At 46.9% G+C, this 25,540-nt stretch overlaps 1 protein-coding gene across 1 annotated transcript in view; it reads right to left on the bottom strand.

Annotated features, from left to right (window-relative positions):
* Positions 1–4,865: 4,865 nt before the first annotated feature.
* Positions 4,866–25,540, bottom strand: part of LOC115467239 (CD109 antigen-like) — a 175,772-nt gene continuing 155,097 nt past the window's right edge. Inside the window, exons 28-33 of the mRNA XM_030199045.1 lie at positions 24,641–24,796; positions 24,474–24,539; positions 23,162–23,298; positions 21,573–21,729; positions 7,392–7,494; positions 4,866–6,329 (exon numbers count right to left, since the gene is read on the bottom strand). Of these exons, the coding sequence (XP_030054905.1) occupies positions 6,118–6,329; positions 7,392–7,494; positions 21,573–21,729; positions 23,162–23,298; positions 24,474–24,539; positions 24,641–24,796 (831 nt within the window). The 3' untranslated portion in view covers positions 4,866–6,117. The remainder of the gene's footprint in view (positions 6,330–7,391; positions 7,495–21,572; positions 21,730–23,161; positions 23,299–24,473; positions 24,540–24,640; positions 24,797–25,540) is intronic.

Raw genomic sequence — 25,540 nt, 5'->3', positions numbered from 1 at the left:
TAAGGGATCAGAGCACACAGTGCAATTCCATAAACTATCCAGGGTGCACATCATAGGTGTGCCACGTATGAACAATGCCAAAACATGTGACCCAATTTATTTATTTATTTATTACATTTGTACCCCGCACTTTCCCACACAATGCAGGCTCAATGTGGCTTACATAGTAATTCGAAATACAAAGTCTTATAACAGAAATTTTAAAACGGTAGTGAAACATTATGAAGTTGAGCTTGAATAATGTATGATAAGTTGAGTTTGATAATGTATGATTAGGATAAAATAGGGTAGACAGGATAGGATAGAATAAGTTGGGAGAAAAAGGGTAAGGAAGGATATAATAAAGGGGAGATGGAGAAGAGAAGGATGGGATGCGTAGAGGGGGAATGGGGAGGAGGGATAAGTAAAACCAATTCTGGGGTCGGTATCTAAGTCAGAACAGGATTGGGAATGGAGGTTGGTAAGATTAGGTTGGAACATTAGAGTAGGCTTGCTTAAAGAGGTGAGCTTTCAACATTTTTCTAAAGGGCAAGAAGTCGTTAATTAATCGTATAGGTCTTGGTAGAGCATTCCAAAGCTGGCTGCCCAAAAAGGAGAAACTGGATGCATAGTAGGTCTTGTATTTAATTCCTCTGCAATTGGGAAGGTGTAGGTTCAGATAAGTTCGTGAAGAAATAGATCTATTTCTGGCAGGAAAGTCGATCAAATCACTCATGTAGCCGGGGGATTTACCGTGTATGATCAATGATGCAGGGACTGCTCTACATTTGGGACATGTGTCTTGTGACACCAGCTGTGCTCTATAAGTCCTATGGGGAGAAATATGAAGCTGTAGCAAAAATTTATACAGCAGTTCCCTATGAAGTACTTGTCTGTAACACTTTGACATGTGCAGGAGAAAGTTTTAAAACTGGTCTACAGTAAGCGTGCAATCCAGATCAGATGACCGTTTCCTTACCAAGTCTGCATAGTTAAGATCTGGTGTTGTATCTTTTAGATAATGATGGTGAAACCTAAGGGGCACTCTTAATTGAAATCCCAATGTAAAAGCCTCAGACAAGGTCTGTCACGGAGGGGCATAATCGAACGGGGTGCCCAAGATTTCCTGAGGGCGTCCTCACAGGACGTCCCCGTGAAGGGGCGAGGAAACCCGTATTATCAAAACAAGATGGGTGGCCATCTTTCGTTTCGATAATATGGTCGTGGACGCCCAAATCTTGACATTTAGGTCGACCTTAGAGATGGTCTTCCCTAGAGATGGTCATCCCCGATTTTCGGCAATAATGGAAACCGAGGACGCCCATCTCAGAAACGATCAAATCCAAGCTCTTTGGTCATGGGAGGAGTCAGCATTTGTAGTGCACTGGTCCCCTTGACATGCCAGGACACCAACCGGGCACCCTAGGGGGCACTGTAATGGACTTCAGAAAAAGCTCCCAGGTGCATAGCTCCCTTACCTTGTGTGCTGAGCCCCCCAAAACCCACTCCCCACAAAAGTACACCACTACCATAGCCTTTAGGGATGAAGGGGGGCACATACATGTGGGTACAGGGGTTTGTGGTGGGGTTTTGAGGAATCACATTTACCACCACAAGTTTAACAGGTGGGGTGGGGATGGGCCTGGGTCCGCCTGCCTGAAGTGCACTGCACCCACTAAAACTGCTCCAGGGACCTGCATACTGCTGTCATGGAGCTGGGTATGATATTTGAGGCTGGCATAGAGGCTGGAAAAAATATTTAAACAAATTGTTTTAGGGTGGGAGGGAGTTAGTGACCACTGGGGGAGTAGGGGGAGGTCATCCCCGATTCCCTCTTGTGGTCACCTGGTCATTTAGGGCACATTTTTGTGGCTTGGTCGTAAAAAAAAAAAAGGACCAAGTAAAGTCATCCAAGTGTTCGCCAGGGACGCCCTTCTTTTTTCCATTATCGGCCAAGGACACCCATGTGTTAAGCACGCCCCAGTCCCGCCTTTGCTACACTTCCGACATGCCCCTGGGAACTTTGGTCGTCCCACGACAGAAAGCAGTTGAGGGTGGCCAAAATCGGCTTTCGATTATGCCAATTTGGGTGACCCTGAGAGAAGGACGCCCATCTCCCGATTTGTGTCAAAAGATGGGCACCCTTCTCTTTCGAAAATGAGCCCAATGATGATGTAGTTGTAAATAGACAAAAGAATGTGTTGCCATACGTGAAAATTCCCTTTGAAGATTTGAAAAGATTTAAGTTATCTTTCCTTGGTGGTTGCTTGTATAATATAAAAATGTCCATTCTGGACCTAATGAGTAAACACAGTGATTCCCTACCCTGGTGAGAAAGCTGAATTATTACAAATGGACAAAAATAGTGTCACTTTAGTAGAAAAATGAAAGCACTGACATATCCAGTGCCAGACATCTCTCATTGTCTTGAACAGAAGACAAGTTAAAGCTCCTTGAGGCAATGGTACTGAGGTATGAAGAATCTGGCTAAGGTGTACCCAGGGGAGCAGCTGTGTTTCCAGAGCAGTAACAGAGAAATGATCTGTGCCCCTATACCAATCATTAATATGTCATATGCCACTGGCCACCATCAGGTAGCTGATGTTATGAAGCCCCATGACACCATGGGTTTTCAGAGTTTGTAGCACAGCCAGGGGCATGCAAGGTTTCTTCCCCAACCGCAAATAGTTCTGTAGCAGCCAGGTCAACATTCATTCTTCTAAGTGGTGAAGAAACAAGGGAAGCATTTGGAATACGTATAACCACTTCTGGGCCATTATCATATTAAACAGGGAAATAAAACCCCATAAAATTAAAGTATAAATCTTCCAAAGGCTCAATCTCACTTTCTCATCATGTAGTAAAGGTCTCACATTTATCTGATAGATTGTGCTTAAATCACAAGGTAGTTTAATTCCTAAATAGGTTAAGGCAGAATCTTCCCAGGTAAAGGGAAAATCTCCCACCCATTTGGTATGAATTGCATTCCTCACAGGCAATGCTTTGGAGGGAGAACTGAGCTGGTGGATTTGCTGTGTTGCTGGGCTGCAGTGTGCTGCTTTGTGCCACTCCATTTTTTATTTTTGCTATGCGTGAGGTCTCCGTTGGTCCTCCTGCTGCCCCACTGCTGGCCCTGCCCCCTGGTGACATCATCAGGAGTGTGGAGTGAAGAAAGGGAGGACCACACCAGGGGCAATGCACTAGCTCCATTACATTGACGAAGAAGCGTGACCAGAGAGTGCCTTAGAGCGCTCGTTTGGGCATTTTGAGGTGCTGAGAATTTATATATTTGACAAATTCTGTTCTTGCATCTCATGGGAGATAAGGGGATTTGGCGAGTTGTCTGTTATTGAAGGGTGCTAGAGTGCATGAATATTTAGTTCCTGTTCCTCTCAAGCCCTCTCCTGATGATTTATGCTCTTCCCCTTTAAGGTTGGGACTGGCGAATGCACGTTCAGTATAAACTAAGACAATTTTGATTTCTGATCTATTGCTTCATAATGGGCTTGATGTGTATGCTGTGACTGAGACTTGGTTTGAGGCATCAGATATTGTTTTGGTGAAATCATGTTGTCCGCTAGGGCCTAGGCTATACTTGGGTATAGTCCTCTGGGACTGAGATCATAAAGGGCCCCTTTTACCACTCTGCGGTAAAGCGTGCCGAGGCCCCCTTTTACCACAGCGGATAAAAGGCGTTTTGATTTTGTTTTAAAGGAAATGGCCATGTGGAAAGTTAACCACTTATTGCACAGCCATTTCCCAGGGGAGCCCTTACTGCCACTTATTTAGGAGGTGGAAAGGGCTCCTGCGCTAACCTGGCGGTAACAGGACAGCATTAATGCTGCTTGATTACTTCTGGGTAAGTGCCCAGTGCAGAAAATAACAAAAAAAACGGCATGCTGGAAATGGCACCCAGAGAGGGCAGGCACTACTGCCAGGCTCTTGCAGTAGCCTGGTGGTAGTGCCTAATTGGTGCACGCCAACGCCACAGTAGCTGTATTGCGATGTAGTAAAAGGGCCCCAAAGTGAATCATGGACAGTTTGTGAGCAACAGACTCATACTGCAGTTCTTTTTCTAGTATTCCATTTTATTTTAATTTTCAAGTAACAAATTGGTAATTCATACAGAAAAAAATGATTATTACATGAATTCAAAATCTAAGCATATCAATGAAGTTCTAAATATGACTCACATACATTCTTATTTTTAAATTCAAGCTTTCTTCCACTGAAGTTAAGACACCCTTTCCCCCCTATAAAAGTAAGTTTAGGGTCTTAGAAATAGTTGCATTCTTTGCAAATTCTGCTTATTTATTGTTAGTGTCTCTATATACATGTCACTACTAACTTTCACAGTGAATAAGTTTAGTCTGTGCTAGTGGGAGATTGATATATGAGGCTTACTCTACCCCTTGTGCCATGAGGAGCTGGCAGCAATTGTAAAAAGAAAAACAAAAAAACTATATATATATCTTGCCATTCCTTTATCTGTTCAGGAAAAAAAAGGGGGCACTCTGAGGTAAGGAAATATCACAAGGTGCTGAGGGGTCCTTTTACTAAAGTGCGCTGAAAAGTGGCCTGTGCTAGTGTAGGCGCATGTTTTGGACACACGCAGATCCATTTTTCAGCTCACCTGTAAAAAATGCCTTTTGGGAGGGGGGTGAAAATGGACGTGCGGCAAAATGAAAATTGGCGCGCGTCCATTTTGGGTCTGAGACCTTGCCGCCACCCTTTCACTTAGCGGTAAGATCTCACATGTTAACCGAGCGGTAATGGTCAACGCTCGTTCACATGCTGACTACCGCCCACATGCCAGAAAATAAAATTATTTTTCGGCGTGTGTAGCAGACACACGTAAAAAATGAAATTACCGCCCAGGCCACATGGTAGTCGGGCAGTTATTCCAAATTGACGCACATTGGGCTTGTGTAGGCACCTACGTGGCTTAGTAAATGGGCCCCTGAATTTGCAGGGACCACAGTGGAGAAAACTTACGAAGGTAACAGGAAATTCAATGCAGCTCTGTTACTGTGAGATAACATGACTTATCTATATAAAAGAAAAGAAAATCCTCCTTGCAAAATATCAGTTCACAGAAGGGACTTTTAAAGCAACAACGGAATTTTCTTTTACTATCTACCAGAAGTAAAGAATTGCTGTTCAATGTTTCCATACGTTGAAAGTTCGTAAATTTTTTTCCTGTTTTAAGGGCTTTATAGAAAGCTGGGTTATGCACTAACACGTGCTTATTGCAACAAAAAATTATTTACCACAGAGCCCCATGAAAAATTTGTGCATTTTACCCCAGCCTTAGCACATGGGAAAGTCTCGCATAAAGGCATGCTAAGACCACTTTTTACTGCTGTCTGGTAAAAAAGGCCCCTTACTTTGTTGCTGCAGATTTGTAATGGGGTAATTCAAGTTCTTTCCTCAAAAAATAATCATGTAATGGTACCCTGCATATTTACACCTGGGAGGAAATTTTGTATACCGCTGTGAGGGATCCTTTTACTAAGCTGCAGTAAGCACTAAAGTGTGCTTACCGCAGCAAAAAATGCCTTACTGCAGTTCGCACTCAGGTGTCCTGAGGCAATGTTTGCATGTGTTCATGCTACCCACGCACTAAAAAATAAAATTTATTTCTTAGTACTGGGGCAGGTCTGGAGGCAGAGAGTGGGCGTGTTCTGCGCTAGTCATTTAGTGTAGCAATATTGCTGCGTGCTAACCGATTTAGCAAATGCTTGGTATGTAAACTCAAAAATGGGTGGCAGTAGGGGTTCATGTGCTAATGGCCACGTGCTAATGGGAAAATTAGCGTATGGTCATTAATGGGGAAAATAGAAAAATTGTCCGTTTTACCCTGGCGGTAAAATGACCTTAGCACGCGGGAATGACCTGTGTAAAGAAGCGCTAAAGCCCCCTTAGCAAGAGACAGAGTAATTGCATAATGATGTCTGACTTTTTTCACCAAAATCACTTACATCTTGCCAGATTAGAGCTCTTGGGGAAAATTGTTTTATGTAACTGTGATTTCCGTGTACATTTATGCTGTGGACGCTCTTATAGCTAATTCCATAATCATTTCTGCATTGTATCACGAGTAGAAAAAGAATAGGAAACCACTCTGACTATGATGATTTAATGCACATACTGATGCAGAAAAGCAGTAAGAATGAATATGACAAGAGGTCCCAAGTGAGGGGTCAAAGCAGGGGAAGCACTGGCAGTGACTGTGACGCCACCTTGTACAGCAACATTTGATTTGCATAAGCTGCAGTCATGTCCACAAAAGTCACAGTAAGAAACACTCTTCAGTATCGGAGAATTATACAATCCTGTAGCTTTTCTTCCTGCAGTAGAAAAGATAGAAATTCAGAAGTATTGTTTGCAAAATCATGTTCCATTGTTAAATTCTAAGAAAAACAGAAGCCAGAGTATTCAGCTGGTGTCCTGCCAATTCCTACCCCAACAGAGTCAGCCAGAATCAAATGCTGACTTTAAAAAATATGCTTAAAAAATGTCTCATACAGCTCCACCTTGAGGCCACTGTCCTGGTAAATCAAATACCCATGCAAGCTGAGAACTGGAAGGAATATGCATATACATTTTGACTCAGTAGTTTTTCATTCTGCTTCAGTTTTTCCTTCTGTTTCTTTGGGCTTCCAGGTTAATTTGTTTGAGGGCTGGAATCTGGCACTATGGGCCAGATTCACAACTAAGTGGGGATTTCGTTTAACCTTATATTTTTATAACACCTCCCAAATTACTTTAATGCAGTCATTGTAGCAATGATTGTCAAGTGGTATCCAAACTTCAGGGCTCTTTCCAAAATTCCTGCAATCATGGGTTTAAATCTGTTCACTAAAGAGAATCCACGTACGTGGAGAACTCAGTAGATCCCACGGGATAAATAATGAAAATAAAAGAAGTGGGAATAAAAACCAGGCTTTTAAATAATATATTAATGAGTTCTGTTTTAAAGAAAATTAATAAATATTGTTTGTTGGATTTTTAACATTTGGTTTGGTTCCAGCTTTTTGGATAAGCCTGGTTTTTATTCCCACTTCTTTTATTTTCTTTAAAGCACTCAGTAACCTGGATTGTATACTGATGGAAACAGGATACTGGGCTCGATGGATCTTTGGTCTGACTCAGTAAAGCAGTTTGTATGTTTTTATGTAAATTTCTTATTAGGGTCCTATTTACCAAGCAATTTTCCCATTAAAACAAAATGAGAGAAAAACTTTAACAATTAGGCACTTTAGTCTGATCATTGTAGCAATAGTTCTGGGCAGTCATTGCACCAGAACCGCTTCCAGGACCCTTCACACATGGGCCCTGTATATGGCTCCTTATTAAGTATTTGAAATATCACTCTAAAATAAAAACAAATATTGCTTTCTAGCACTTACTTGGCTCATAGTAATCTGTTATGGAGACCATTGCATCCTGGACACCTGCTACTTTGGAGACTCGAACCATTGGAACAGATACACAAATCTGAGTTCCATTTATCTAAAAGCAAAAAAATATTTTGGATTAGAGTCATATTTTGGTGTATAGAATGATAACATGAAACGTTATACACATTGATCTTTTAACACATACTGGAGGTCATTTTGAAGGCTTGTGTGGCATTTAGACATTTACATTTATTATCTATGCCATTATATGTCCCTGCTTGAACAACTAGAACTGTGAAGATTTGTTTGAATGAGCATAAATCACATATTAAACTGGAACATCTTACAGCTCCATTAGTGTCTCACTGGCTTCAGTATGAGCATACTACTGCAGATCTTAGGTGGCGCATTATTGATTCTCTCCAGCGTGGGTGGGAGGGTGGAAATGATGAATGTAGACTCAAGTATATGGCACAGCGCTGGACATTTGAACTGCAGATGATGTCATCCAGTGGACTGAATGAAGAACTTGATTGGATGTCTTTAATCTAATGCTATTGGTTCATGACCTGTATATCTGTGATGTCAGATGCTGTCTTTTCTTTCAGCTTGTAATTGACAATGGGATGAAGTATGCCTATGAATCTGATCTAAGTAGTATGTACTGGACCATCTCTGATACCTTGCTGTGCTTTTTTAATGTATTCTTCTAATGAAATTTTTGTCTCCATAGACTATGCTTCCCTGACACAGCTAAGCAAAACATGGCACTGTGTCAACAAAGAAGGCTTCTCTGTGTGTGAATGGCTGCTCTTTTGATTCATATAAGTTCCCCTTTCTGCTGCTACTTTTGAACATTTTTGATATTGAAGAAACTATTGTTGAAATGTGTACTTACTAAATGTTTTCAGTTTTAATATAAACATTAATAAAAAGAAGACTATAAAGAAGAATAAATCTCCTTGTGGACCGATGAGGATTAAAGGCATTATTCTTTGAGATGCCGTACGCTATAAGTCACTGGTGACTATTTACACTTGTGCTTGTTCTCTGATGGTCCATATAATTAGTAATGCTAGCTACCCTTGTGTATGATTGTGTGTATATTCTGGGTAAGTTATAGCTTTTAAGCTGTTTTGAGGCCACTTTTCATATTATTCTTCAATTCTGTTACAATGGGCACATAAATTGGATCACATGCAACTCAAAAGGGGGTGTGACCATAAGAGGGGCATGGGCAGGTCAGGGGTATTCACAAAAGATGAGTGCAGTGTTACAGAATAGTAGAGATCTACATCCGCCTTGTGCACCAGGATTTACACCAGGTTTCAGCTTGCCTTGAAGGTGTGTAGAGGGAGATCTTGTTCTTAAAGTACTCTGGGCCATTTCTTTTAAAGGCCTTGAAAGTCAAACATAGTTTTTTATATATTTGGCTCTGTATTGTACTGTTAGCCAGTGAAGTTTAAGCAAAAATGTGATGTGGTCGTATCACTTACAACCTTCTATTTAGGTCTGGCGGAACGTGGTAAGTAGGGTATGCATGGCAGGGGGCGCCAACATTTGAGGGATGCCAGAAACTGCCATGTTTACCCTGCGTTACGCTACACTGACCACTGCTGCCACACACTACAGCCCTCCCAAGAAGACCTACCCTGAAGATCCTTCAAGGCCGCCCTGATGGTGTAGTGGCCTCTGCTGCTGCAGAGGCAGGAAAGAATCCCACTCTTTCCTGCCCTATGCCGCTGCTCCATCTCTGCTTTGGTCTTCTGTGCTGCAGGCAGCGCCACCATATTTTTAAAAAGGCAGTCTCGGACGCCATTTTGAAAACTCAGCTGCGTCACCCATGGCACAGAAGAGCAAAGTCGCAGCCGCAGAGGCCACTGCACCACCAGGGCAGCCTTCAAGGATCAAAGTAGGTCCTCTTGGGAGGGTTGTAGTGTGTGGAACAGGGGGGTTGTAGTATGCGGGAGGGCGATGGCGGCATTACTGCAGCGTCAGGTTTTGGCAGAGTATAAGTCATCACAAGGACAAAATATAAGAAAACCAATGGACTGGGTTAGGGGCTTATAGTCCATTTAGTTTAAACAAATGAGAGATCTGCATGAAAGAAAATATTTATTTTTATTATTTTGACTTCTGAAAATCACTTGTCCCTGAAACATGCTCAAACCAGAATAATCCATTTGAACAAAAGAGGTGAGGTGAAGATGTGATTCCATGTGCTCCAATGAAAGGAGAGTTTAATTTTACTTCCAATCTTTATAACACCAGGCTTCCCAAGGCAGATTAGAACAATAGTTAATATGAACCCATCAGGAAACAGGATAGTCTCACAAAATTTGGCCATGTATTACTGTATTGTATAGAACAGTGTAGAAAAAGGAGCACAAAATACAGCCTTTATTAGTGCTGTTTCCACCAGCTACAATAATTTTAAGCAGTTTTAGTGACATTCAATTTTATGTCATGATATTATCTACATATGGGACACTTTCAAATAAATTAAAAAGCTATTGAGTAAAAAAAATGTCTTTTGTTCTTCACCTTTTAAGGCAGTGGGCTAAAAAAGAGGGCAATGTGGGAGAAGGGGGAGGGAGAAGACAGAAAGGAGATGCTGGATGGGGAGGGGAAGCACCAACATATAGTTGGCAGGGGGGGGGGCATCAGAGATCCTTGCACTGGCCTTACTTCTATTAGTCTTGCTGTAGCGTTCTGAATCAATGGAGCTGGTGCAAACCATTTGTAGTCAGACCAGTGTGGAGTGCATTACAATAATCCAGTCTTGATGTTATCATGGCATGCACAACTGAGACCAGGCTTGCATTCTCAATGTAAGGAGACGGGCATTGTAGTTGTCGCAATTGATAGAAGCTGCTCTTGAATGTTGCTTGGATTTGGGGGCTCAGAGTAAATGTTGAATCAAGCTGTATTCTAAGGTTCCTGACTTGTGATTTGAGGGGGAGTTCATATTTCCCAAAAGAGATTTTGATGTCAGATATGTACCCACTAGTGTTAGACACCAGAGAAGCTCGGTTTTACTTGGGTTCAGGCAAAGTTTGTTGTTTTTAGCCCATTCTTGAATTGATGTTAGACAAGTAGTCAGTTTATTCAGGGCTGTGGGTAAGTCAGTTTCAATGAGTAACTGCACATCATCTGCATAGATGTAGAACAAAGTGTTCATTGACCAAGTCAACTCAGCTAATGGTTTGAGGTAGATATTGAATAGAAAAGATGACAGTATTGATCCTTGTGGTACCTCACAGGCAGGGGCGTAGCTATGTGGGGCGATGGGGGCATGGGCCCCCACAGATTTAGTCCTAGCTCACTCTACTTTTGACCCCCCCCCAACGCCGCTGCAAGGTACCTTTGTTGGCAGGGGTCCCCAACCCCCGCCAGCCTTAGTCTTCTTCAGCGCTGGTCTCCGGCGCATTCACTCACTTTGCTGATCTGTGCTGTGAGTCCTGACGTCCAGCACGTCCTGCACATTCCTTTAAGTGAAACTGAGCATGCTCAGTTTCACTTAAAGGAATGTGCAGGACGTCAGGACTCACAGCACAGGTCAGCGAACTGAGCAAACGCATCAGAGACCGGCGCTAAAGAAGACTAAGGCTGGTGGGGGTTGGGGACCCCTGCCAGCAAAGGTACCTTGCAGGTCAAAAGTGGTGGGGGAGGGATGGCGGGGGGGGGGTGAAAGTGGCGGGGGAGGATCGGCGGCTGGGGAGGCATGCTAATATGTGCCCCCCACCTTGGGCTCTGGACCCCCCTCCTGCCAAGGTCTGGCTATGCCCCTGCTCACAGGTCGGGGCCCATGGTGGTGATGAGGTGCTGCCGAACACCATGGACTGTTGCTTGTCTTATAGATAGGATCCGAACCAGGCAAGTACTGTTCCATTGATACCAGTCGTACTAGCATCTAATATAATAAAACGCACCGTGAACGTTCTAATGAGGACAACGTTCTGTGAAGCCCTGAAGCCATGCCCTGAAGCCATCTGACGTCACTGAAGCTGTAGGGTTCGTGGATTCGTGGTGTGAAGCCTTCAAGCCAGCCAGCCGTCTCTGCCCCGCCCTCGCGAAAAAAACAAACAAATCGGGAAGCGAAACGTCAGGGAAGGAGGCGGCGCTCCCGACGTCTAGCCTTCCCTTCGCTGTGTTCCGCCTTAAGGCGGTTACACAGCGAAGGGAAAGCTAGACGTCGGGAGCGCCGCCTCCTTCCCTGACGCTTCGCTGCACGAACCGCCACGGAGGTAAAGTTAAAAAGAATAATAAAAAAAAAAAGGGATGCATGGATGCGAGGCATGGATGCGAAGGGGGGGGGGGGGGGGGGGGGGGGGGGAGAAGAGGGCGGGCCAGGCTGGGACATGGGAGAGAGAGTGGCATGGATGCGAGGGGGGGGGTCATGGAAGGGCGAGAGGGGACTTGCTGGAAAAGGATGAATGGAGGCGGCAGGGGACAGAGGAGCATGGATGGGTATGGATTAGGAGGACAGGGCACAGGGAGAGAGGGGAATTATTGGAAATGGATGAATGGAGGGGGCAGGGGACAGAGGAGCATGGATGGGCATGGATTGGGAGGGCAGGACTCAGGGAGAGAGGGGAAATGCTGGATAGGGAAAAATGGAGGGGCCAGGTGACAGATGAGCATGGATTGGAAGGGCAGGACTCAGGGAGAGGGGAATTGCTGGATAGGGATGAATGGAGGGGACAGATGGGCATGGATGGATATGGATTGCAGAGCAGGCCTCAGGCAGAGAGGGGAAATGCTGGATAGGGAAAAATGGAGGGGCCAGGTGACAGAGGAGCATGGATGGGCATGGATTGGAAGGGCAGGACTCAGGGAGAGGGGAATTGCTGGATAGAGATGAATGGAGGGGACAGATGGGCATGGATGGATATGGATTGCAGAGCAGGCCTCAGGCAGAGAGGGGAAATGCTGGATAGGGAAAAATGGAGGGGCCAGGTGACAGAGGAGCATGGATGGGCATGGATTGGAAGGGCAGGACTCAGGGAGAGGGGAATTGCTGGATAGGGATGAATGGAGGGGACAGATGGGCATGGATGGATATGGATTGCAGAGCAGGCCTCAGGCAGAGAGGGGAAATGCTGGATAGGGAAAAATGGAGGGGCCAGGTGACAGAGGAGCATGGATGGGCATGGATTGGAAGGGCAGAACTCAGGGAGAGGGGAATTGCTGCATAGGGATGAATGGAGGGGACAGATGGGCATGGATGGATATGGATTGCAGAGCAGGCCTCAGGCAGAGAGGGGAAATGCTAGATAGGGAAAAATGGAGGGCCCAGGTGACAGATGAGCATGGATGGGCATGGATTGGAAGGGCAGGAGTCAGGGAGAGGGGAATTGCTGGATAGGGATGAATGGAGGGGACAGATGGGCATGGATGGATATGGATTGCAGAGCAGGCCTCAGGCAGAGAGGGGAAATGCTGGATAGGGAAAAATGGAGGGGCCAGGTGACAGAGGAGCATGGATTGGAAGGGCAGGACTCAGGGAGAGGGGAATTGCTGCATAGGGATGAATGGAGGGGACAGATGGGCATGGATGGATATGGATTGCAGGGCAGGCCTCAGGCAGAGAGGGGAAATGCTGGATAGGGATGAATGGAGGGGGCAGGTGACAGACAAACATGGATGGCCATGGATTGGGAGGGCAGGGCTCAGGGACAGAGGGGAATTGCTGGAAAAGGATGAATGGAGGGGGCAGGGGACAGATGGCCATGGATTGGGAGGGCACGGCTCACACTCTCTCTCTCATATACAATGTCTTTCTGACTCTCACTCTCACACACTCTGTCTCACACTGTATCACATTCACTCTCTATGTGCCACACAGTCACTCACACACTCGCTTGGTGTCATACACTCACTCTCACAGAGAATCTGTGTCTCACACACACTCTCTCTCTTGCCCACACACACACACTCTCTCTCACACTGTGTCTCACATACACACTTGCACACACTCTCATTCTCACACACACTCTCTCACAAACACACTCACACCCAGACTCACTCTCTCTCTCACACACTCACACTTTCACTCTGACTCTCAAACAGTCACTCTCACATACACTCTCCCAAACATACACACTCCAAGGAAAACCTTGCTAGCGCCCGTTTCATTTGTGTCAGAAACGGGCCTTTTTTACTAGTAATATCATAATCCACAGTGTCAAAAGCTGCTGAGAAATCTAGCATTACTAACACCGAGGCAAATCCCCTGTCTCGGTTTCAGTGAAGAACATCTTGTAGGGATACAAGGACTGTTTCTGTTCCGTAGCATATATTTTATGCATTCAAATTGCTTAGGAAGGAATTTAATAAATGGAGCCAGAGACCTCAAAATGAATATCCTAATTGTTGGAGGAGGGCATCCAGGATTCAAATTCTGCAGGTTCAAAATTAGGCCCCTATTTACAAAGCTGCATTATGGATTTTAATGTGTGTCTAATGGTGAACATGAAGCCTTAAAACCAGCCAACACACTGCTTTAACTGCCAAGCCAAATACCAAACACTAGATTTCAGGTTAGGGCTAGAGTAAGGGTAGGGAGTATGTTTTATTGTAAACGTTGGTGTTGTTGCATGTCATGAGGTAAAATATAGTCCAGATGGGTAGTTAGCTGTATTCCACATTTCTCCGAGGACAAGCAGGCTGCTTGTTCTCACTGATGGGTGACGTCCACGGCAGCCCCTCCAATCGGAAACTTCACTAGCAAAGTCCTTTGCTAGCCCTCGCGCGCCCGCGCGCACCGCGCATGCGCGGCCGTCTTCCCGCCCGAAACCGGCTCGAGCCGGCCAGTCTTCTTTTGTCCGCACTCGGTACGGTCGTGTTTTCGCCGTGTCGAGCCCCGGAAAGTCGACCTCGCGCGTCCAATTTGTTTTGAACGTGTTTTTTTCCTTCGGGAAAGCTTTGTCCTAGTCGGGAAGTGCTCCGGAAACCCCCCGCCGGGTTTCGTGTAAATCCTCCCCGTACTTCCAGCTTTTTTGCCCCGGTAAGTTTTCTTTCGTCGTCGGGGTAGGCCTCTTTTCGGCCTCGGTCGAGATTTTTTCTCCCTCTAAATTTGGTGCTTCAAATTTCGCCATTTCGGCTTTTGATTTCGCCGGCGTGATTTTTCCGCCCATGACATCGAAGCCTTCCAGCGGCTTCAAGAAGTGCACCCAGTGCGCCCGGGTTATCTCGCTCACTGATCGACACTCGTCGTGTCTTCAGTGTCTGGGGGCCGAGCACCGCCCTCAGAACTGCAGTCTGTGTTCCCTGCTTCAAAGGCGGACTCAGGTAGCGAGACTAGCCCAGTGGAACGTGTTGTTCTCGGGCTCTTCGTCGGCATCGGCACCGGGATCTTCGAGTGCATCGACGTCGTCAGCGTCCAGACCATCTTCCTCGGCCGCCCCTGCATCGAGTGCATCGAGGCATCGGGCCTCTGCATCGGCGCCGAGACATCGGATAGCTGCATCGACGTCGGTGGTACCAGGACCTCGTCTGCTGATGTCGTCGGACGGTGGTGCATCGGGTGGAGTGCAGGTGAGGGCTGTCCATTCCCCTGCTGGTGGCGGTGAGCCCTCGGGTGGGTCTCCGCCTACCCTGAGGGCTCCTGCGGTACAGCCCCCCCGAGATCGACCTCCTTCAGTCTCGGCCCCGAGGAAGCGACGGATGGATTCGACGTCCTCCTCGTCGGTGCCGGGGAGCTCCGGTGACATGCTTCGGAAGAAATCGAAGAAGCATCGACACCGGTCTCCTCCCCGTGTCGGCACCGAGAGCTCTGGGTCGCCGAGGGATTCGGCACCCAGCAGGCATCGGCACCGAGAGGACCGCTCACCCTCTGTTCAGGAGGTGTCGATGCGCTCCGCTCTGGACAGCCCGGAACAGCCTCCACGCCCGGAACAGGTACTGACGTCGACGCCTGCATCGACCTCTCAGCCTTTCTCTGCAGCCGCTCTAAACGAGAGCCTCCGGGCCGTTCTCCCAGAGATTCTGGGAGAGCTGTTGCGCCCTACCCCTCCGGTACCGGCGGTGCTTGCGCCACCGGTACCGTCGAGCGTGGCGCCGGCTGGCCCATCGCCCAGGTTGAGGTCCCCGACGTCGGTACCGCGTGCGGTACCGACCGCGGCCACCTCCCAGGAAGGCTCCCCGACTACGTCGGCGGAGGGAGCTTCGCCGATGCGGGCGAGGGAGTCTACCTCTCGACGCCCCCATCGTGGACGGGGTTCCACGGAGTCGAGCAGGGCGAGGTTGCAGACACAGGTCCGTGAACTTGTGTCTGACACCGAGGGTGAGGCCTCGTGGGAGGAAGAGGAAGATCCCAGATATTTCTCTGACGAGGAGTCTGAGGGTCTTCCGTCTGATCCCACTCCCTCTCCTGAGAGACAGCTTTCTCCTCCCGAGAGTCTGTCTTTTGCCTCCTTTGTCCGGGAGATGTCTACGGCCATCCCCTTCCCGGTGGTTGTGGAGGACGAGCCCAGGGCTGAAATGTTTGAGCTCCTGGACTATCCTTCTCCACCTAAGGAAGCGTCCACTGTTCCCTTGCACCATGTCCTGAAGAAGACATTGCTTGCGAACTGGACCAAGCCATTAACTAATCCCCACATTCCCAAGAAGATCGAGTCCCAGTACCGGATCCATGGGGACCCAGAGCTGATGCGCACTCAGTTGCCTCATGACTCTGGAGTTGTGGATTTGGCCCTAAAGAAGGCTAAGAGTTCTAGGGAACATGCTTCGGCGCCCCCGGGCAAGGACGCTAGAACCTTAGACTCCTTTGGGAGGAAGGCCTACCATTCCTCTATGCTCGTGTCCAAGATCCAGTCTTACCAGCTCTACACGAGCATACACATGCGGAATAATGTGCGGCAGTTGGCGGGCTTGGTTGATGCTCTTCCCCCTGAGCAAGCCAAGCCTTTTCAGGAGGTGGTCAGGCAGCTGAAGGCGTGCAGAAAATTCCTGGCCAGAGGAGTTTATGACACTTTTGATGTTGCGTCCAGGGCCGCTGCTCAAGGTGTGGTGATGCGCAGGCTCTCATGGCTGCGTGCCGCCGACCTGGAGAATAGAATCCAGCAGCGGATTACGGACTTGCCTTGCCGGGCGGATAACATTTTTGGCGAAAAAGTCGAGCAGGTGGTAGAGTCTCTCCACCAGCGGGACACCGCATTCGACAAGTTCGCCCGCCGGCAGCCTTCAGCTTCTACCTCTACAGGTAGACGATTTTTCGGGGGAAGGAAGACTGTTCCCTATACTTCTGGCAAGCGTAGGTACAATCCTCCTTCCCGACAGCCTGCGGCCCAGGCTAAGCCCCAGCGCGCTCGCTCTCGTCAGCAGCGTGCGAATCAGCAAGGCCCCGCGGCTCCCCAGCAAAAGCAAGGGGCGAGCTTTTGACTGGCTCCAGCAGAGCATAGCCGACATCCAAGTGTCAGTGCCGGGCGACCTGCCTGTCGGAGGGAGGTTGAAAGCTTTTCACCAAAGGTGGCCTCTTATAACCTCCGATCAGTGGGTTCTCCAAATAGTCCGGCAAGGATACACCCTCAATTTGGCCTCTCAACCTCCAAATTGTCCACCGGGAGCTCAGTCCTACAGCTTCCAGCACAAGCAGGTACTTGCAGAGGAACTCTCCGCCCTTCTCAGCGCCAATGCGGTCGAGCCCGTGCCATCCGGGCAAGAAGGGCTGGGGTTCTATTCCAGGTACTTCCTTGTGGAAAAGAAAACAGGGGGGATGCGTCCCATCCTAGACCTAAGGGCCCTGAACAAATATCTCGTAAAAGAAAAGTTCAGGATGCTTTCCCTGGGCACCCTTCTCCCCATGATTCAGCAAAACGATTGGCTATGCTCTCTGGACTTGAAGGATGCCTACACACACATCCCGATACTGCCAGCTCACAGACAGTATCTGCGATTTCAGCTGGGCGCACGCCACTTCCAGTACTGTGTGCTACCCTTTGGGCTCGCCTCTGCGCCCAGGGTGTTCACAAAGTGCCTAGCTGTGGTAGCAGCGGCGCTTCGCAGGCTGGGGGTGCACGTGTTCCCATATCTCGACGATTGGCTGGTGAAGAACACATCCGAGGCAGGAGCCCTGCAGTCCATGCAGATGACTATTCGCCTCCTGGAGCTACTGGGGTTTGTGATAAATTACCCAAAGTCCCATCTTCTCCCAGTGCAGAAACTCGAATTCATCGGAGCCCTGCTGGATTCTCGGACGGCTCGCGCCTATCTCCCAGAGGCGAGGGCCAACAACTTGTTGTCCCTCGTCTCGCGGGTGCGAGCGTCCCAGCAGATCACAGCTCGGCAGATGTTGAGATTGCTGGGCCACATGGCTTCCACAGTTCATGTGACTCCCATGGCCCGCCTTCACATGAGATCTGCTCAATGGACCCTAGCCTCCCAGTGGTATCAGGCCGCCGGGGGTCTAGAGGACGTGATCCACCTGTCCACGAGTTTTCTCGAATCCCTGTATTGGTGGACGATTTGCTCCAATTTGACTCTGGGACGTCCCTTCCAAATTCCTCAGCCTCAAAAAGTGCTGACCACGGATGCGTCTCTCCTGGGATGGGGAGCTCATGTCGATGGGCTTCACACCCAAGGAAGGTGGTCCCTCCAAGAAAGCGATCTACAGATCAATCTTCTGGAGTTGCGAGCGATCTGGAACGCTCTGAAGGCTTTCAGAGATCGGCTGTCCCACCAAATTATCCAAATTCAGACAGACAATCAGGTTGCCATGTACTATGTCAACAAGCAGGGGGGCACCGGATCTCGCCCCCTGTGTCAGGAAGCCGTCAGCATGTGGCTCTGGGCTCGCCGTCAAGGCATGGTGCTCCAAGCCACATATCTGGCAGGCGTAAACAACAGTCTGGCCGACAGGTTGAGCAGGATTATGCAACCTCACGAGTGGTCGCTCAATTCCCGTGTGGTGCGACAGATCTTCCAGGCGTGGGGCACCCCCCTGGTGGATCTCTTCGCATCTCAAGTGAACCACAAGGTCCCTCAGTTCTGTTCCAGGCTTCAGGCCCACGGCAGACTGGCGTCGGATGCCTTCCTCCTGGATTGGGGGGAAGGTCTGCTGTATGCTTATCCTCCCATTCCTCTGGTGGGGAAGACTTTGTTGAAACTCAAGCAAGACCGAGGCACCATGATTCTGATTGCTCCCTTTTGGCCGCGTCAGATCTGGTTCCCTCTTCTTCTGGAGTTATCCTCCGAAGAACCGTGGAGATTGGAGTGTTTTCCGACCCTCATCACGCAGGACGAAGGGGCTCTGCTGCATCCCAACCTCCAGTCCCTGGCTCTCACGGCCTGGATGTTGAGGGCGTAGACTTTGCCTCTTTGGGTCTGCCAGAGGGTGTCTCCCGCATCTTGCTTGCTTCCAGGAAAGACTCCACTAAGAGAAGTTACTTCTTTCATTGGAGGAGGTTTGCCGTCTGGTGTGACAGCAAGGCCCTAGATCCTCGCTCTTGTCCTACACAGACCCTGCTTGAATACCTTCTCCACTTGTCTGAGTCTGGTCTGAAGACCAACTCCGTAAGGGTTCACCTTAGTGCAATCAGTGCATACCATTACCAAGTGGAAGGTAAGCCGATCTCAGGACAGCCTTTAGTTGTTCGCTTCATGAGAGGTTTGCTTTTGTCAAAGCCCCCTGTCAAGCCTCCTACAGTGTCATGGGATCTCAATGTCGTTCTCACCCAGCTGATGAAACCTCCTTTCGAGCCACTGAATTCCTGCCATCCGAAGTACTTGACCTGGAAGGTCATTTTCTTGGTGGCAGTTACCTCGGCTCGTAGAGTCAGTGAGCTTCAGGCCCTGGTAGCCCAGGCCCCTTACACCAAATTTCATCACAACAGAGTAGTCCTCCGCACTCACCCTAAGTTTCTGCCAAAGGTTGTGTCGGAGTTCCATCTGAACCAGTCAATTGTCTTGCCAACATTCTTTCCCCGTCCTCATTCCTGCCCTGCTGAACGTCAGCTGCACACATTGGACTGCAAGAGAGCATTGGCCTTCTATCTGGAGCGGACACAGCCCCACAGACAGTCCGCCCAATTGTTTGTTTCTTTTGATCCCAACAAGAGGGGAGTGGCTGTAGGGAAACGCACCATATCCAATTGGCTAGCAGATTGCATTTCCTTCACTTACGCCCAGGCTGGGCTGGCTCTTGAGGGTCATGTCACGGCTCATAATGTTAGAGCCATGGCAGCGTCGGTAGCCCACTTGAAGTCAGCCACCATGGAGGAAATTTGCAAAGCTGCGACGTGGTCATCTGTCCACACATTCACATCTCATTACTGCCTGCAGCAGGATACCCGACGTGACAGTCGGTTCGGGCAGTCAGTTCTTCAGAACCTGTTTGGGCTTTAGGATCCAACTCCACCCCCCGAGGGCCCTGTTTGTTCTGTTCCAGGCTACACTCTCAGTTAGTTGGTAAATTTTTTAGGTCAATCTCAGTTATGTCCTCGCCGTTGCGAGGCCCAATTGACCAATGTTGTTGTTTTGAGTGAGCCTGGGGGCTAGGGATACCCCATCAGTGAGAACAAGCAGCCTGCTTGTCCTCGGAGAAAGCGAATGCTACATACCTGTAGAAGGTATTCTCCGAGGACAGCAGGCTGATTGTTCTCACAAACCCGCCCGCCTCCCCTTTGGAGTTGTGTCTTCCCTTGAAGTGTATTGTCTTGCTACATACTGGACTGGCCGGCTCGAGCCGGTTTCGGGCGGGAAGACGGCCGCGCATGCGCGGTGCGCGCGGGCGCGCGAGGGCTAGCAAAGGACTTTGCTAGTGAAGTTTCCGATTGGAGGGGCTGCCGTGGACGTCACCCATCAGTGAGAACAATCAGCCTGCTGTCCTCGGAGAATACCTTCTACAGGTATGTAGCATTCGCTTTATGGCCATGCCATTAAAGTGGGATAGCATCCATTATTCTACATTAGTGGCATAGCTTCTTCCCTCCCCCCCCTCCCTTCAAGTACCAGGAATAACCCCAGCACCTAACACAGCTGTTAATGTGTGTTACCTATCAAAAACCTTAACTCATGTTGGTAAATGGGAGTCTTAGACTGTAAAACTATTGGGAATGAGACCTAACAACTGCACCTAAATTTGTAACTGCTCTTGAGCTTGGTTTTGAAAAAGCAAGTCATTTACCCCCAGATTCTATATATGGCTCTTTGAGGTGTGTGCAAATTTGGACGCATGCCAAATTTGCGTGCACAACTTAATTGAATAATGAGCCAATTAGTGCTGATAATTAGCATCCTAACAAGCAATTAACGCTAATTGGATTTAATTAGCAGTTATGCATGTAAATTTAGGGACCGGATCTGTATCTAAATGTTATGCACAAGTCCAAAAAGGGGGTGCAGAAATGGAGGGCCATGGGTGGATTGGGGGGGTGTTCCTAGAATTTACACGCATAGTTATAGAATAAGGGGGATGTGCACTTAATTTAGACACAAGGATTTGCACCATATTTCAGATGGTGCAAATGGCCACACCTAAAGTTAGGTGCGATTCCTGGGCATACGTGCTATTCTATAAACCGTGCCTAACTTTAAGTGTGGTTTATAGAGTAGAGCTGAGCAATATTTTTTTCTTTGCCAATTTTTTAGGTGCTATATATAGATTCTAGCCCTAAGGGGCTGATTTTGTAAAGCATTTTCTGTGTGAAAAGAGTGTTTTATATTTTAAAAAAATGGCTTTTATAAATTGTGCAATCAAATGCACACATATAACTTGTAAAAAAAATGGAAGGCTTAAAATAAATTGTGGAAACATAAATAAACAGCAGTGTATACCAGCAGATATGTTAAGAAACTCTAGAGAAACCTCATAATTTCAATATAATTTATACTAGCCGTTAAGCCCGTAACAACGGGCTAGTTTTTTTGTTTTCCTATGGCCTCCCCCCCCCCCCCCCCCGTCCCCCCAATCCTGCTCTCTCCCCTGCCCTCCCCCAGGGTCTGTTTCCCTCAGTTCTGCCCCTCCTTCCCTCCCTGCTCCCTCCTCCTCTGATTTCCACGCCCATGTCCAAGCCCTCCTCCCTACTGAGCTGTACTGCTGGTGGAGGCGGGGCTTGGACTTCTACATTCTCAGCGTTCCGACTCTACTGCGCATTTGCAGGTGAGCCAGTCACTTGCCATTTATATGTTTGATCAGGATTTTTCTAAACACAATAAAATCAACATCCCTTCTAATACATGCGTACTCACCGAATCAAAGTAGAGGTTAACTTTATCATTTTCTGGTTCTACTTTTTTAATCAGTTCACTCTCAGTAATCTCATTCTGATTCAGCTGGAAGCCACTGAGGAATTCTACTTCCATGATTGCCATGCCACTCTGGTTTCTACTTGCTGAACTAATATAACTATTTCAAAAACAAAAAAACAAATATAATACAAGTATCAAAGTCAATATTAATTGATTAAGAACAAGTGTATGTTTGCAACATGAGTTGAGGATGGTCTTTTGTTGACCATTTAGCTGATTGTGTGTGATTTTCACCTTTTCACTTGACCTTCCTAGGAGCAAAAATAGACTGAACCCTGACTACATATGGAGGATTAAAGCTCCAAGAAAACAAATACATACATTTTGATGTAGTAAAGGTGATACTTGGGGGGATATTTAGCTCTGCCCTGTAGAATTGAAGTTCTTAGTTCTTTTACAGATGTCTGAATTTTATAGAATAGAAACCACATTTATACCCGCTCCACAATTGGTGTAAAATATGTACGTATACTCTATGTTTGCTTGCATATTTTCCAAAATACAAAAATACGTTTAAGTACCTCTGTGGCATCAATATACAGGAAGCGAGCCTTTTTCAAATGAAGGAAAACTCGGGAATGAGGGGGCAAACGATGAAGTTAAGAGGAAATAGACTTAGGAGGAATCTAAGAAAATACTCTTTTACAGAAAAGGTGGTGGATGCATGGAATGGCCTCCCAGTGGAGGTTGTGGAGACGAGGACAGTGTAAGAATTTAAGACAGGCATGTGGGATCCTTTAGGAAAGGAAGAGTTAGTGGTCACTGAGGACGGCCAGACTGGATGGGCCATTTGGCCCTTATTGCTGTCATGTTTCTATGTTTCTAAAATCACACATATATTGCAGCTCTGTTCTGCTCTGCCCAGACTATTCCCCCAGAACACCTACAGCAGCATGTGTATAAGTATGTCTAATTTTATAATAGGCCTTTTCTGTGTTTAAACCTGACTTTACACATGGAAAAACCCATCTAAAATTACACCTCACATGTGTCTGAAGCAGGGGCGTAGCCAGACTTCGGCGAGAGGGGGGTCCAGAGCCCGAGGTGAGGGGGCACATTTTAGCCCCCCCCCCCCCCCCGGTGCTGCCGACCCCCCCTGCCATTGCCGACTTTGCCCCCCCTACCGCTGACCCTCTCGACCCCCCTCCCGCCGCCAACCCGCCATCGCCTACCTTTGCTGGCGGGGGACCCCAACCCCCGCCAGCCGAGATCATCTTCTTCTCGCAAAAGGCTTCCTTCTGTTTCTGACGTACGTGCAGGACATCAGAAACAGAAGGAAGCCTTTTGCGAGAAGAGGACCTCGGCTGGCGGGGTTTGGGGTCCCCCGCCAGTAAAGGCAGGCGACGGCGGGTTGGCAGCAGGAGGGGGGTTCGGGCGGATCATCGACAGGGGTGTCCAGGGCCAAATCTACGGGGGCCCAGGCTCCCCCTGGCCCCACGTAGCTACGCCACTGGTCTGAAGACTCACTCTGCAAGTTTACCAATAACCTTTCTTCAATAATTATGTATGATCTAACAAAGAAACCTTACCTTGTGCATATAGTTACAGTGATATGATCTATGTCACTTTTGTTATCCTTTACGTTCACATTCAACCCAAATGCTTCCATGTTGTCTGCATTTCTCCTCTGCCTAGCTGCAGGAATTATATTGTATAATATGTTGAGCTGGAAGACAAAAGCACACATTTTAATTTTCTTTACAATATGAACTGTTGCTAATTTGTTTTCTCCTTTTATCATCCTTTAACTTTAGATTCCCCTCTCCCCAGATGGACTGCCTGCTTGGCTCAGGTAATCCCTCACAGGCCATGCACACCAATACCTCCTTCTTCAAGAAGCACCCTCAGTTCTGCTCTTCGAGTGGCAGCTTCTGATTTCCCTACTGAGTATTCCTAATAAAAGGAGGACTACAAATCAATGACTGCAATCCAGTAAAACCAGGACTGGGCAGGCTGTCCTTAAAATGGAGCCAGTTAGGAATCCTAATAGTTGAACAGTGGTGGGGAGAATGTAAGCCATCCTTTAATGCCTTGCTTTTCGCTTCCAGTCCTTGAGGGCTGCCAATGGATCAGGTTTTCAGGATATCCTTAATGAAAATACATAAAGGAAATTTGCATGCCTACTGCTGCCACTGTGTGGAGGGGAAGGGACATCCAATGACTAAGAAGATGGATTTTCTTATTTAGACTTGGTACTTGTCATGTCCAGGTTACAGAAAGGTGCTCTGATTGAGCAGTTCTTCACTGAATGGAGATAAAAGAAGTCAATTGGTATTTGTCTGTTTCTGGAGTGCTCACAATAAATAAATAAATAAATAAATAAATAAAACAAAGAAAGAAAAATTACACTGGGACTTAAACCAGAGATCTCTGGCCTGGCTCTAAGCTGGCTGCTTTAGCTATTAGGTTATTCTTCTACATGACAGTCCGTGTGGCCATTTTATAATATGGATGTTCCTCTGCTGCCACGCAGCCATCCATGTCTCTCATTTTGTCCCATTCATAATTTGGATGTTTCAGTTTGTAAAATGGATATTCTGGTCATTTTCAGCACATGGTCATCCATCTAACATGTATTAAAATCTGCATCAAATTCTTTCTTAGGTAGAGGTAGACGCACACCTCCGATCTGCATAACTAAGGATCCTTCCATGTCTGGGACAGTAATTGTATCTCGTTCTCTTGGTCTTCCATTGATCAAAGTGGCATCAGTAGTGATACTGCCCTGCAAGTGCTTTACTCTCCATAACCTAAGCTCTCAACTATTCAGAATATGCTAATCTCTTATACAACATGGTAAGATTGTGAGGGACTGAAAACACAGAATTGATCTTGTTGTACCTGAAAAATAGCAAATCCATTTCCCACTGCTGTGACAGTTATAGCAAAGGGTTGAAATAAATTTAACTGCAATGCAAAAAAAAAAAAAGAAAAAAGTTATTATAGGGAAGTACATTTTCTATTTATAAACTTAATAACTGTAAAGGTATAAAAAAAAAAATGTTTACCTGGTGTTTTTGAAGCACCAGCAGATTTTGAGAGTTAATCTGAAAGATTTTTTGCAAAGTTGATCCAGGCCCAGTAACTGAAACATTCAAACCAGCATTGCCCACAGAGTAGACAGCTGCAAACTGGGATAAGGCTTGCAAAGCCATTATAGTATCCTGTGGAAAGTAATTTAGAGTTATAAACTATATTGCTGAAGTAAGATCACACAGGAAGAAGATACAGCCTATTGGAAGTGGAGCTCCCTAATAACTATTTCCGGGTCATCCGTTCCTCATCAGTGTTAGTGCTGAGTTCAAGTACCCAGACTGAACTTGAAGATAACATGGATTCTTTGCAGGCTGTGAAATCTTTAACTTTAATTTTTCGCCGGGGTTACAGAGGCTTTTTCTTCCATTATACATAAATAACTATTACCACATTATTTGCAAACCACTTTCTGCACGTTAAGTAATACTTCTACATAATATTGTGGTTCAGTCCTTGGTTGAGTGAAAAATCTTTAACTGCAACATAAGAGGAACATGAGTGTTGAAGACCACATAGACTTCTTTATCCAAAGGAAAGGATCTCATTTTATCACTGGTGACAGCTCAGTTCCACAAACACATGACATATGAACTGCTATTTGTGATTTGTTAGCTGTACAGAAAGGGCATAGAAGTCGGAATTGAGACATCCAGGTCAGGACGTCTCAAGTTTCATAAGTATTTTAAAACAGAATCTGCAGACCTAGAGGTTGCTCTAAAATACAGGAAAACTGGACATTTATGCACTGAGAATGTGCTGCATAAACATCCATTTTAGGACATAAAAATGTCAAAACTTTCAATGGGCTGAAAACCAGCACATACACAATTATGTTGTTGAATAGTAATATGAATGTGTACATACCAGCATAT

This window comes from Microcaecilia unicolor, chromosome 3 (genome assembly GCF_901765095.1).
Source record: "Microcaecilia unicolor chromosome 3, aMicUni1.1, whole genome shotgun sequence".
In the NCBI taxonomy this organism is placed as follows: domain Eukaryota; kingdom Metazoa; phylum Chordata; class Amphibia; order Gymnophiona; family Siphonopidae; genus Microcaecilia; species Microcaecilia unicolor.
The sequence above is the reverse complement of the archived record's forward strand: the minus strand, read 5'-3'. Positions and strand labels throughout refer to the sequence as shown.